Consider the following 13,966-nt stretch of genomic DNA (forward strand, 5'->3'; position numbering starts at 1 on the left):
GTAAATATTGTAGACATTTCAATTTAGCAACGCCATTAAGATACCAAACTTTTAGGTAATGCAGACAAAATATTGAGCGGACTACTGAATGGAACTTGAATAATTCAGGGTTTGGTTCAATTCAGAAAGTAAGCAAATTCCATTTCCACATTTTCCTAATGGAAAAGCATTGGAATTTCAGTGTACTTCATGAATTGCCTGGAATTCAAATGGAATAGACCCCAGCCCTGGTATAATTATATTTTTCCTACAAGTCAGGATGGACACACTTAGAGGGTTCTTATTGACCAACTTTGTTTTATTTTGTAGTACAGTACTGTTAAAGGTTAGTTCCAACATGTTGAATTGGGTGATAGATTTAAGCTGAGGCCAACAGACAAAGCACAGCTATAGAAGCCATTGCCAAGGTTACCATAACGCTGAGATTCTCAGAAAAGCAAAAAGCTAGAACTTCACTGCCACACCATACCAAAAATGGAAAGCATTTTTTTCATTATATTTTATTCATACATTTTCCAGGAAGATTTTTTTTTAATGAGACAAAACAGATTCTATATGTACGACTTACACATCAAATTAAAATACATAATGAATCAGAATAAAATGAAAAGGAAATCTGTCTGTCTTGTCTTTGTGTCTTCTTCCCCAGAACTCCTTTCTGTCTTTTTAATAACCATTATGACAGTTCTCAATCTTGTGACACACCGGTGTGTGAAGTCAATCTAGACCACCAATGGCAGACTCATTTGATTTGACTAGCCAGGGTTTGATCAAATCGATCCATTTGATAAGCGTGGTTGGTGTTAAATGTTTTGTTGAATGTTTTGTTGAAGAAAAAAAAAGCACAGCAATCCTACCTTCAGGGAAGAACTCACAGCTGAGTGGAGATAGAGATATCCTATCTGGAATGACTATTTGTTTTATTTTAGGGAAGTGTGGGGGTTCTTTTAGCAATAAATAGAAAGGGTTTCGGGCAGGCTTAACTGATATCCGTGTGAGATTGACAAAGTTCTGTTTTGTGATTCTCTTCCTCCGGTCTTCATATACCTTACCCTGCAATCAGGGGGCTTAGTCAAAAGGGTGGAAGGTTAAACACATTGCAGCTAGAAATGCAACATATAGACAGGAAACAAATCCCTGGAATGCTTTATGAAGTTTCATAAACGGCTCTATGCCAATGCATTTCTATCTGCCGCACTACGAACCCTCCACCCCATTGAATAAACCAGGGTTAGGCAACCCTGTTCCTGGAGTGCCGCAGGTACTGCAGGATTTTATCCCAACTAGGCACCACACCTGACCAACTGAGCCAATTGATCAGTTCAGTGATTACCTAACCTCAACACACCTGGTCATCCATGTCAGTTAAATCAAAAACATGAAGTTCCTGCAGCCCTCCAGGACCAGGGTGGTCTACCCCTGGAATAAGCACAGCTTTATTAAAGAGGAAGAGGGATTAGTGATTCTGGTAGAGTAAAGAAATTCTGTTTTGGAGAGGGTTTTGAGGGAGGCAAATCTGTGCCGTTCTCGCTCACCCCCCTCCCTTCACCAGGCACCCCTCTGTTGAGGAAATGGTCTGGTCTGGTCAGTCTGGTCCTGCTGAGCAGAGCTCTATGGACGAGGCTAAAACCAGGGGATAGGGGAGCCATGGTTAGGGAATGATCTGACAGGAGACTGCGGTGGATGTTTAGAATGGTACATGTCCTGACCGGGTTTCGTCTGTGTCTTTTTTGGATGGTTTATTTCTTCTCTCTTGGTTCTCTGTAGACAATGTATATGCGTGTGCATTCCTCTTGCTGCAGAGGTGGATAGTATGTATGCATGTGTCTGTATCGATGTGACTGAGTGAGTGTGTCTTTATGAGGGCTGTGAGCCCAGCAGTCTCTCAATGGCAGCGTTGACATCTCCTCCGGTAGCGATCAGGGCCTGCAGGTTGGCCTCTCGGTTGATGAAGCCCATAGCGCCCAGCTGCTCCAGCTGCTGCTGGAACTGCACCTCTGGGGTCTGGCTCTGTAGGGGGACCAGTCAAAAATCTCTCAATCAAATGTATTTATAAAGCCCTTTTTACATAAGCCGATGTCACCAAGTGCTGTACAGAAACCCAGCCTAAACCCCCAAACAGCAAGCAATGCAGATGTAGAAGCACAGTGGCTAGAAAAAACTATTACGGCTGGAACCTAGGAAGAAACCTAGAGGAACCAGGCTCTGAGGGGTGGCCAGTCCTCTTCTGGCTCTCCCAGGTGGAGATTATAACAGTACATGGCCAAGATGTTCAAATGTTCATAGATGACCAACAGGGTCAGATAATCATAATCACAGTGGTTGTAGAGGGTGCAACAGGTCAGCACCTCGGGAGTAAATGTCAATGTCAGTTGGCTTGTCATAGCCCATCATTCAGAGTTAGAGACAGCAGGTGCGGTAGAGAGAGGGTCCAAAACAGCAGTCAACCAGTACAATCACAGTAAAACAGAACGAGGGAAGACAGGTAGGTGTGTGTGTGTGTGTGGTACGTACCGAGGAATTCCCTCCTGCGAACATTTGGAGCATCTGCTGCATCATCAGTTGCTGGGCTGGGTTTTCCCCAGCACTCGGCGAAGAGGCAGGGTTCTCTGGAGCCACACCCCCTCCCGTGGACAGGGGAGTTGTGGGTATTCCACCTGGTAATCCGCCCACTAGTCCCCCTGGTAGACCTCCAGGGAGACCTCCAGGGAGACCTCCTGGTGCCAAACTGGGAGAGACCAAGGGGTTAGGGGGAGATTGCGTAACAGAGTATCTACTACTCAAACAACTCTTTATTTCCCATTTTAACACTTTCTCCAGGTTGTGTGGCTGGAGTGTGTGTGCGTGTCATTGTTTTCCATAAGCGCTGGCTGTCGGCCAAACAACCAGTTAGACTCATTTTCAACTGGCTACATTTTCCACTTCATATTTTAATTTAAAAGTTTACATTTGCTAGTTCGTCGAGCCATCTCCCACTGGAATGAACAATGTGCATCTTCTAGCGATTTGTTGAGAGGATAGGTTCAGTCACAAAGAGAGTGATGACAGGGTCACGCAGCATAGAGGAAGAGGCAAAGCGAGGTTTCACTCCCACCAGAATTCATCCATAATAAGCCCAATGCTTTTCTATGGGCTTATTTTGACCCAAGCTTGTCGTCCGTCAACGGAACGACTCCAATTGTTAGGGCCAGAGACATGAGCATCTTGTCATTATATGCAGATCTCTGGTTGCTGTCTAATTTATATACATGGAGGGAGAGAGAGTGCATCGTGCTTGTGAACTTGCACGTCGCATGTAATGTACGTGGTAATGAGGAGTCGAAAGCCACGACTTAGCCTAACTATTGTTTTCTGACACATTCCTTTATTTCATGTAGCCAGCCAAGTGGAGTCGTGGTGCATAGTTGATTGACAACTGAACAGCAAGTGTTGACTCGTTTATGAAAGGCGTCGAACTGACTGAATAAAGTCGATCTCCTATATCTCTTTGCCATTCATAAATGCGGCAGATGGTTATATGTCCATGGTGTCACATCGGAACAAGTAAACCAAAGGATTTCCTAGGTTTTGGGCCCTAAGGGAATCCTGGTATTAAAATGGAATTCAACAAAATATTTTTTTGTTTGTTGTTGACCTTCAATAGGGTATCAAACAAATGTATTGAAAATGTATTAATTTGGCCAAGTTTATCACAAGACACGAACACAATGGATCAGTGTTTCATATTTCCTGCAACTTTCCTGGAGAGGCAACGAGAACTCCCCGTTTGTGTATGTGCGGCGCATGGTTCACCACTGCATAGCCGTTAGCGATGATGCTAATAAACACAGTCTTCTGGTAGATGGAAAGGCTTTCCCCAAAACCTTTTCAAGTACATCTTAACTACAATGTAGCCTGTGCATACCTGGCAGAATGCTATCATGATTACTTTCATCAATGTAATGGGTATTTGTTACGCAAACTCTACGATCAAGTGTGCTACAAAGACATAGCTAAACAGCCTCACGCTAGGTGCAAACTGGAATTAAAGGGTAATTACAGCCAAAAATCTAAATTTCTCAGATTTTTCCCCAGACCTCAAATGTAGTCTCCTGATGTGGTTTAAGCATTGTTGTGCACTTTCAACATCCAATTTGGCTTGTTTCTCTATTTTTTTTTTTTAAGTTTGATTTTGAGAGTGAAAACATGGGGAAAAAATTAAACCGTGAAATCATTTCCCCAGAAAACGTGGGCTACTTACTTCAGTTCTGCTTTAATACATCATTTGAAGAACAATCATTGTGGTAATTCATATCTTGCAGTAAAACTGTAAATAAGACTTTAATCTCAAGAGTTAAAAGGCTTGATGTTCTCTCTTTGACAATATCCAAAACAACTACCAATACACTGAATTAGTTCATTTTCAGTCATTTAAATGGTAAAGTCATGTCTTTCTACACAATACCACAACTTATGTTTCCAATCTGGGCGGTATTTAAGTATTGAATCATTTAGCTGTGTATTTCAGAAGCAGTCAAGACACCAAATAGACCTCTTTGGGCAAAAAGGAGCTGGGGGTGACTGGCTGGGCTGGGGGCGACTGGCTGGCTACTCTATGTACTTGTGGAGAACACTGGTGTGTGTGTCAGTGTGTACCTTGGCATGAGTCCCGGTGCCTCTGTCTGCAGTGTCTGTAGGCCCTGTTGTATCTGGAGGAGAGCCTGCATGGCCCGGGGGTTGGTCATCACAGAAAGAGCCTCTGGGTTCTGCATCTAAACAACAACAACATCAGTCAATCAAACTAACATTCTAAAACAATCCCCAAATCTTCTGTTTAGGGTCCATCCAGTCTCAAGCAATCCAATCAGGTCCTTGGGACAGGTTCAACCCTCTCTCAGTTTGAGGCAAATACGGCTGTGTGTGTGTGTACCTGCTGCAGGAAGACGGGCAGCTGGCTCCTGAACTGTTCTTGCAGCTGGGGGTTTCCAGCCAACAGAGGGTTATTCATCAACACCTGGGGGAGACACAGGATGTGAGAAAGACAGAGAGAGCAGGGGGGGGTAAAGATAAAGAAAAACAGGAGAGAGAGAAACAGAAGGTCAGGGTCCTGTCGTTCACCAGCTGCTTTCCCAGTGTTCACCCTCTTCCTCACATCTGTCTGTCTATCAAAATGGAGATAACTAGCGGCTAAGCACTGCCAGCTGGATCTGTTCTAGACACCTAGCGGCAAAGCACTGCCAGCTGGATCTGTTCTAGACACCTAGCGGCTAAGCACTGCCAGCTGGATCTGTTCTAGACACCTAGCGGCAAAGCACTGCCAGCTGGATCTGTTCTAGACACCTAGCGGCAAAGCACTGCCAGCTGGATCTGTTCTAGACACCTAGCGGCAAAGCACTGCCAGCTGGATCTGTTCTAGACACCTAGCGGCAAAGCACTGCCAGCTGGATCTGTTCTAGACACCTAGCGGCAAAGCACTGCCAGCTGGATCTGTTCTAGACACCTAGCGGCAAAGCACTGCCAGCTGGATCTGTTCTAGACACCTAGCGGCAAAGCACTGCCAGCTGGATCTGTTCTAGACACCTAGCGGCAAAGCACTGCCAGCTGGATCTGTTCTAGACACCTAGCGGCAAAGCACTGCCAGCTGGATCTGTTCTAGACACCTAGCGGCAAAGCACTGCCAGCTGGATCTGTTCTAGACACCTAGCGGCAAAGCACTGCCAGCTGGATCTGTTCTAGACACCTAGCGGCAAGCACTGCCAGCTGGATCTGTTCTAGACACCTGCACTGCCAGCTGGATCTGTTCTAGACACCTAGCGGCAAAGCACTGCCAGCTGGATCTGTTCTAGACACCTAGCGGCAAAGCACTGCCAGCTGGATCTGTTCTAGACACCTAGCGGCAAAGCACTGCCAGCTGGATCTGTTCTAGACACCTAGCGGCAAAGCACTGCCAGCTGGATCTGTTCTAGACACCTAGCGGCAAAGCACTGCCAGCTGGATCTGTTCTAGACACCTAGCGGCAAAGCACTGCCAGCTGGATCTGTTCTAGACACCTAGCGGCAAAGCACTGCCAGCTGGATCTGTTCTAGACACCTAGCGGCAAAGCACTGCCAGCTGGATCTGTTCTAGACACCTAGCGGTAAAGCACTGCCAGCTGGATCTGTTCTAGACACCTAGCGGCAAAGCACTGCCACCTGGATCTGTTCTAGACACCTAGCGGCAAAGCACTGCAAGCTGGATCTGTTCTAGACACCTAGCGGTAAAGCACTGCCAGCTGGATCTGTTCTAGACACCTAGCGGTAAAGCACTGCCAGCTGGATCTGTTCTAGACACCTAGGGGCAAAGCACTGCCAGCTGGATCTGTTCTAGACACCTAGCGGCAAAGCACTGCCAGCTGGATCTGTTCTAGACACCTAGCGGCAAAGCACTGCCAGCTGGATCTGTTCTAGACACCTAGCGGCAAAGCACTGCCAGCTGGATCTGTTCCGTACAGCTTCCCAAGGACTACTACTCTGAGCAGGGCTGGTGATTTAGGATCACCCCCCCGTTATCTTATTCATTATGGTCTAGAACAGGGATTGGAAACTTTGATGTGAATGGGGGCCACAAAATCTGAACTCAACATGAAGGGCCTCAGTGGCCCGAATTCATACCCACACATACAGCCCTAGCCTTTTGAGTGCCCTAAGTTGCATTTCGTTGCCCCCCTTGACAGGAGAAAAAAAAAGTATTAGATTTAATTTCCTGCAATTCTACACATTTTGCCACGGGGGGGCGGAGAGAAGATTGAGCAATATTATGACACATTCTCTGTAATTCCACTAATTTTGCCATGGGGCAAAGAAAAATGGAGTTTTACAGCTAATTTACTGCAATTCTACTAATTTAGCAATAGGGTGGAGAGAAATGTTTGTAGTTTTGAATATGATATCAGCATGAGACTGACTAACAAATTCAATGGGGGGGCCCCTGGCCGGTAATTTGACCATGATTACAAGTGTAGATAGCTGGCTAGACTAATTTACAAATCTAAAATGATTTAGCTGACATTGGTATTTGAGTGACTGTCGGTGACTGAGATAACAAGAGAACAACTGCTGATGCACAACCAAATTTCAATATTGCACCTTGTGTATTCTACCATTCTAATGCTCAACAATAAGTTGAGACCCCGACAGAGTTCGGGGGGGGAGCCCGTTGCTCATCCCTGGTCTAAAAGGCTAAACTGATCCTAGATCATCACTCCCACGCTTTGTGAATAAAGGCCCAGATCTGCTTTATTGTTCTCATTACAAACAACCCATTCCCACTGATTCCTATAGATCCCCCTGCGTTCAGATTGGTCTCGTCCCAAATGGCACCCTATTCACTTTATAATGCACTACTTTTGACAAGCGCCCTGTAGAGCACCATAAAGCAAATAGGGTGCCATTTGAGACACATCAATGACTTCCAGATCCATGCTAATCCCCAGGGCCCACTACTCTGCTGCTACAGACCTGAGAGGCCATGTCTGGGTTCTGGGCCAGAGACTGCATGATACTGCGCATGTAGGGAGCAGACAGCATGTTCTGCATCAGCTGGGGGTTCTCCGAGATCTGCTGCATCAGACTCTGCATGCCCGGACTGCTGAACATGCCTGGGACACACACACAGAGGGAGGGAGGTTGATGGTGCGTGGGTGTAGGTGTGTGCGTATGCATACTTTTACAATCCCCCACTTGATATATGTATGGGTATCACTAATTTATTAGTATGCATTTATGAATTCACATCCACGTGATATTGCAGAAGCTCTCCTGAATGGTATTCTCTTAAGCAGGAAGTCTATGTATTCTCGTACCGTTACCCAGACTGGCAGAGTTGACGCCCAGAGGGTTGGACACATTGGGGGTGGTGCTGCCAGTGGCAGAGGAGCCTGTGGTGCCCGTGCCCCCTCCACCCTCAGAGGGGTTAGTTGAACCCCAGGGGTTGGGCAGGGGCTCCCGGTTCTCTGTCCTCGATGGCTGCACCCCCCCGTCAGAGTTGCCCCCCAGGGCTGAGAAAGGGTTGTTTCCAAACTGGGAGAGAGGAGAGAGATAAGTCATTAACAACCTGTTTAAAACCGCTTGCGTCCCAACTAGAGCTCTGGAAATGCAAATGCGCTACGCTAAATGCTAATAGTATTAGTTAAAACTCAAACGTTCATTAAAATACACATGCAGGGTATCGAATTAAAGCTACACTCGTTGTGAATCCAGGCAACAAGTCAGATTTTTAAAATGCTTTTCGGCGAAAGCATGAGAAGCTATTATATGATAGCATTCAACAATACACTACAACACAAAAGACCCGCAGGGGACGTAAACAAAATAATTAGCATTTCGGCGTTACACAAACCGCACAATAAAATAGAAAACATTCATTACCTTTCACCATCTTCTTTGTTGGCACTCCTAGATGTCCCATAAACACTATTGGGTCTTTATTTCGATTAAATCGGTCCATATAAAGCCTAGATATCGTTATATGTAGACTGTGTGATAAACGAAAAAAACATTGTTTCAAAACGTAACGTCATTTTTTAAAATTCAAAAAGTCGACGATAAACTTTCACAAAACACTTCGAAATACTTTTGTAATGCAACTTTAGGTATTAGTAAACGTTAATAAGCGATAAAATTCATCAGGAGGCGATGTAAAAATCATTAGCTGTCCGTCTGGAAAAATGTCCGGCTAGAAACTCAACCAAAATATCCGGTCCTAGACCTGAAGAAATGCGCTGCCTTGCATGTGTTTGACCAAGAAAAAACTCGTAGGGAAATGACAAGACTCTAGACACCGTGTGGAAGCTGTAGGTACTGCAACCTCAGTCAATTAATTGTGGTTCACCTTTATCAATGGGTTCAAGTCGCGCAAGCAATATATTTTTCCATTTTCAGTGATCAGTTTTTCCTGTGCTTTTCGATATAAATGCCGTTCTAGTAAAGCCACAGCAGTGATTTAACCAGTTTTATAAACGTCTGAGTGTTTTCTATCCACACAGACTAAGCAAATGCATGTACTATATTCCTGGCATGAGTAGCAGGGCGCTGAAATGTTGCGCGATTTTTAACAGAATGTTCAAAAAAGTAGAGGGTAGAGGGAAGAGGTTAATACCGGTTTCTGTTCAGCACTCTCCATGGGATAGCTGAGAGTTAGTTTATGAGACTAAAATAGCTCCATGAGTGAATCCTTACTTCCACTTAAGCCGAATTTGTACTTCGTCAGCAATGATGTCAATTGATGAACATTTCCCTTAAGTGGAAGTTAGGATTCCCCTTATACTCTCCATCTAACTAAAAAAGTGATTGGAACTAGCGAGACCAAAAGGAATAACTTCAGTTAGTGCCATAATGGGTACCTGGTCTCGTGCGGCGCTGAACATGGGCTCCTGGATGTCTGTGTACATCCTGCGCAGGGCATTGTAGCCTCCGGGGATGCTCTCCAGGTTGCTAAGCGCCCGGTCCTGGTTACGCATCATTTCCTGCATCATGGCAGGGTTCCTGGCCAGCTCCATGGTCTGAGGAGAAGGGAACAGGAAGGGGTTTTAATGATTTGTGATGTTATGAAAGGACAATATTGATAGCTAGACTAGGTTCTGGGGTATAGGTACTGAAGAAGGCTAGGGTGTTTCATCTGTGTTCGAGAAACCACCCCTAAAACGATTTCTTTATACAACTTAGAATGCAGCTAAACAAAGATCAGCCACTCAAAGCAGTCGACTTCCCACAGTTCAAAAATAATGATAGCAAAAACAGCACCGGCCACATGCCCCTACACCTTACTAACCAAGGCCAACTTCTGTGTACACCCCAGCCAATCCCAAGCTGTCTGTGACACAGTAAACTCTGGCCAAACCCCCTTACCTGTCTCATAAGCTCTGGGTTGTTGAGCATGTGGGAGATCTCGGGGTTGCGCTCCATCAGCTGCTGCATCTGGGGGTTGGCCACGATCATCTGCCTCATCAGGTCTGGGTTGGACATCATGTTCTGCACCAGGGGGTTCTCCATGATCTGGGACAGCATCTCCGGGTTGGACATCAGCTGGCTCTGCATCTGCTGCTGCAGCTCCATGAAGTTAGCGGAGCCCATGCCCATGCTGCTCAGGCTGGACAAGCCACCGAACCCGGCTAGGAGGGAGGGAGAGGGGTATGATCAGGAAGCGGTGATGATAATGATGATGGTTGTCTTTCTGTATAAACTGTTGGGGTGGATAGATAAGTGTGTGTATTTAGCCTAGTAAACTCACTCAGTATGTTGGGGGTCTGTGGGGGTGCCGAGGCAGGGCCTCCAGTGGACCCTACAGTAGAAGGGTGGGCTGCAGAACTGGGGCCAGAGGAGTTGCCACTACTGCTGCCCACCTGGGTGGTGACAGAGGAAGAGGAACTAGCGCCATCTCCTGCCCTGGAGGGACAATGCATTGATCAGTTATGTTTAAATATTCACATCAACTTGGTATCTGCCTACAAATCTTCCATTGAAATATATGCAGGCCAGTTGTTGTGCAAACGCATCAGCTCACACACACATGGATTCAGACCATATATTGTATATGTAAATGGCTTCACTGTGCTTATAACCGTATAGCTTCCCTCGCTATCCCTGTTTGTACCACGGCTCCAACAAGTGATACTCTTGTTTGGAAACCCACATGACCGCCCGCTTCAATATGTACTAACCAATTGCGCAAGTGGAGACACTTCAAGCTGTGGAGTAAGTAAGCATATGGCCTGAGTCAATCTAAACTCCACTACATACAGTTTGGACATGACTCCAAGGGTTTTTCTGAAGTTTTAAAAACTATTTTCAACATTGTACAATAATAGTGAAGCCATCAACACTATGAAATAACATATATGGAATCATGTAGTAACCAAAAAAGCAGCCACCCTTTGCCTTGACAGCGTTGCACACTCTTGGTATTCTCTCAACCAGCTTCATGAGGTGGTCACCTGGAATGTATTTCAAATAACAGCTGTGCGACAGTCCATATTTACTTTAAGACATGAAGGTCAGTCAATACAGAACATTTCAAGAACTGTGGAAGTTTCAAGTGCAGTCGCAAAAACCATCAAGCACTATGATGAATCTGACTTCCATGAGGACCACCACAGGAAAGGAAGACCCAGAGTTACCTGTTTAGAGGAGACTGTGTGAATGAGGACTTCACGGTCAAATTGCTGCAAAGAAACCACTACTAAAGGACACCAATAAGAAGAAGAGACTTGCATGGGCCAAGAAACACGAGCAATAGACATTAGACTGGCGGAAATCTGTCCTTTGGTCTGATGAGTCCAAATTTGAGATCTTTGGTTCCAACCGCCGTGTCTTTGTGAGACGCAGAGTCGGCGTGGTTCCCACCGTGAAGCATAGTGGAGGAGGTGTGATTGCGTGGGGGTGCTTTGCTGGTGACACTGTCGGATTTATTTAGAATTCAAGGCACACTTAACAAGCATGGCTACCACAGCATTCTGCAGTGATACACCATTCCATCTGATTTGCGTTTAGCAGGACTATCATTTGTTTTCAACAGAACAATGACACACCTCCAGGCTGTGTAAGGGCTATTTGACCAAGAAGGAGAGTGATGGAGTGCTGCATCAGATTATCTGGACTCCACAATCACACGACCTCAACCCATTTGCAATGTTTTGGGATGAGCTGGACCGCAGAGTGAAGGAAAAGCAGCCAACAAGTGCTCAGCATATGTGGGAATTCCTTCAAGACTGTTGGAAAAGCATTCCAGGTGAAGCTGGTTGAGTGAATGCCAAGAGCGTACAAAGCGGTCATCAAGGCAAAGGGTGGCTATTTGAAGAAACTCCAATATAAAATATATGTTGATTTGTTTAACACTTCTTTGGTTACTACATGATTCCATGTGTGTTATTTCATATCTTTGATGTCTTAACTAGTATTATACAATGTAGAAAATATTAAAAAATAAAGAAATGAATGAATGAGTAGGTGTCCAAACTTTTGACTGATACTGTATAGCTTATTCACTTCTTCAAAATGTTATCAAGCAATTCCTATTCCTGCCACTGACATATCCTACTGAAACACACAATGTTCATGCTGCTTTGAGAAGTTGCACCATCTTACTTGTGTGCTGTCTTTATGACCAGATGGACTGTCAGGCCATCCTTGATGCCATGCTGGTTGAGAGAGTCCCCGTCTTTCAGTATCTTCCCTGCAAAGATCAGAACCAACTGATCCTGCTTGGCTTTGAACCTCCGTGAGATCTCCTCTTTAAACTGGAGAGAGAGAGGTCATTGTTTGTTTATTTCACTTTTATTTATTATCTATTTCACTTGCTTTGGTAATGTAAACATATGTTTCCCATGTCAATGAAGTCCCTTAAAATGAGAGAGACAGAAAGATATGGATGGACAGCAAGAGAAAGAGGCAGAAGAAAAGGGAGAAATCGAGTAAAGAAACAATTAGCTCTACTAAGCAGATTTGAATTCTAAAGCCTTGTTTCTGAGTAAATCCTCATTGCTTAACCTATTATAGAAATCCTACTACCTGATTACAAATATCATCTCATTCTTGGTGTTGTGCTTTTCACAATGGGAGAAGCTTAATATTAAAATAACTGAATCCAACTGTGAAACAGCAAGCATACACATTCCTCTGAATACAAGACTACAGTGTGATTCAACACCTGGCCCCAGTCTACAACTAACTACAAAAATACTACACATATGAGAAGCACATTAAACAGGATAAGATGTAGGCTATTTAGCTTTTCAGGGTACCAACCAGGACTGTAGGGACAGGAAGAAGTGGCATTTGTTGACAGATTCATGACAAAACAACTTAAAGTGAAACATGGGACCAGTGTATCATTCATTGGGAGAGGAGATTCACATGAACAACAATCTACAGTCCAGTAACTGACATTCAGAACAATGAGGTGCGGTTACATTCTGAAGAATACTGTTTCTAGACGACCTACTTAGGAAGCGCAAATGTCCTGGAGAAACAGCTAAGATTAAGAAACTAGCTAGCTAGCATACTGGTTAGCACGTAGTCAACAGAATTAGCCCAACGTTAGCTAGTTAGCAATTTACCTAATGTTAGCTACTTACCTAGAAGCTGATTAGATGTTTTTGTTGCCATGACTAACATACAGAAGTCACGCGACACATTTTACTGACTGTGTAATCAGGGAATTCCTTACTAGCAAGCCGGTTAGATAAATTCGCTAATTAGGGAACATACACTGTTCAACTGTTTTCAATACGGAGCGAGGAATAGTTGTGAGCCGTATTAACTAGCTAACTATAGAACAACGCGTGTGAATAGCGTGTCAAGTCAATAGCTAGCTTTAAATGTCGCTAAACTTGCCGATTCTGAAATGTTAGTTCGCTAGCTAGCTCGCAACATGCTTACACACACAAGCTAATCAAGCAAGGCAAGTGGGCAGGGGCATGATGATGTAGCATAGCAGCAAGTTGCCGCTCGCTAGCCAGCTATTACTGGTTCACAAAATCAACGAACCTGAGTGACAGAGGCATCTTCCGAGATGGCGATTTCCTCCTTGTCTTTCGGGGTTTTGACTGTGACCTTGATAATAGTTCCCTCCAAACCAACAGTTGTATCATTGTTGTTATTAACAGGATCTGCGCCGCCGTTGTCCGCCATCTTTACTCCTCCGATGGAATCGTTCAGATTTGGCGTCCACTTCCGGATCAATATGGGTAATTACTTCCTATCCAGAAAAGTTTACTCATATCAACGATCTATTGAAGGCCCGCGTCACGTCTATTTCTTTGTGCACAAGCACTGTTCATTACACACTGTTCATTACACACTGTTCACACCCTGAGATAACAATTAGCAGGTTTAAAGCTTATTTCCTACAATTCTACACATTTGTAAAGGTAATTTTCTATAAATGTTGCCATGTCTAATGTTTAGTCGTGCTATTTGAGTGACTCGAACATTACAAAACCTATGGGCTAAAA

At 44.7% G+C, this 13,966-nt stretch overlaps 1 protein-coding gene across 1 annotated transcript; it reads right to left on the reverse strand.

Annotated features, from left to right (window-relative positions):
- Positions 1-277: 277 nt before the first annotated feature.
- On the reverse strand, positions 278-13,688 carry LOC115128678 (ubiquilin-4-like). Its single transcript, XM_029658753.2, has 11 exons — positions 13,500-13,688; positions 12,099-12,250; positions 10,246-10,400; positions 9,864-10,126; positions 9,359-9,517; positions 7,820-8,036; positions 7,476-7,615; positions 4,910-4,993; positions 4,636-4,751; positions 2,515-2,728; positions 278-2,010 (listed from the first exon to the last, which is right to left on the reverse strand). The coding sequence occupies exons 1-11, from the start codon at positions 13,641-13,643 to the stop codon at positions 1,858-1,860; spliced, it is 1,797 nt and encodes a 598-aa protein (XP_029514613.1). The 5' UTR covers positions 13,644-13,688; the 3' UTR covers positions 278-1,857.
- Between the last annotated feature and the right edge of the window lie 278 nt (positions 13,689-13,966).

Source organism: Oncorhynchus nerka, linkage group LG4, assembly GCF_034236695.1.
Source record: "Oncorhynchus nerka isolate Pitt River linkage group LG4, Oner_Uvic_2.0, whole genome shotgun sequence".
Lineage (NCBI taxonomy): Eukaryota > Metazoa > Chordata > Actinopteri > Salmoniformes > Salmonidae > Oncorhynchus > Oncorhynchus nerka.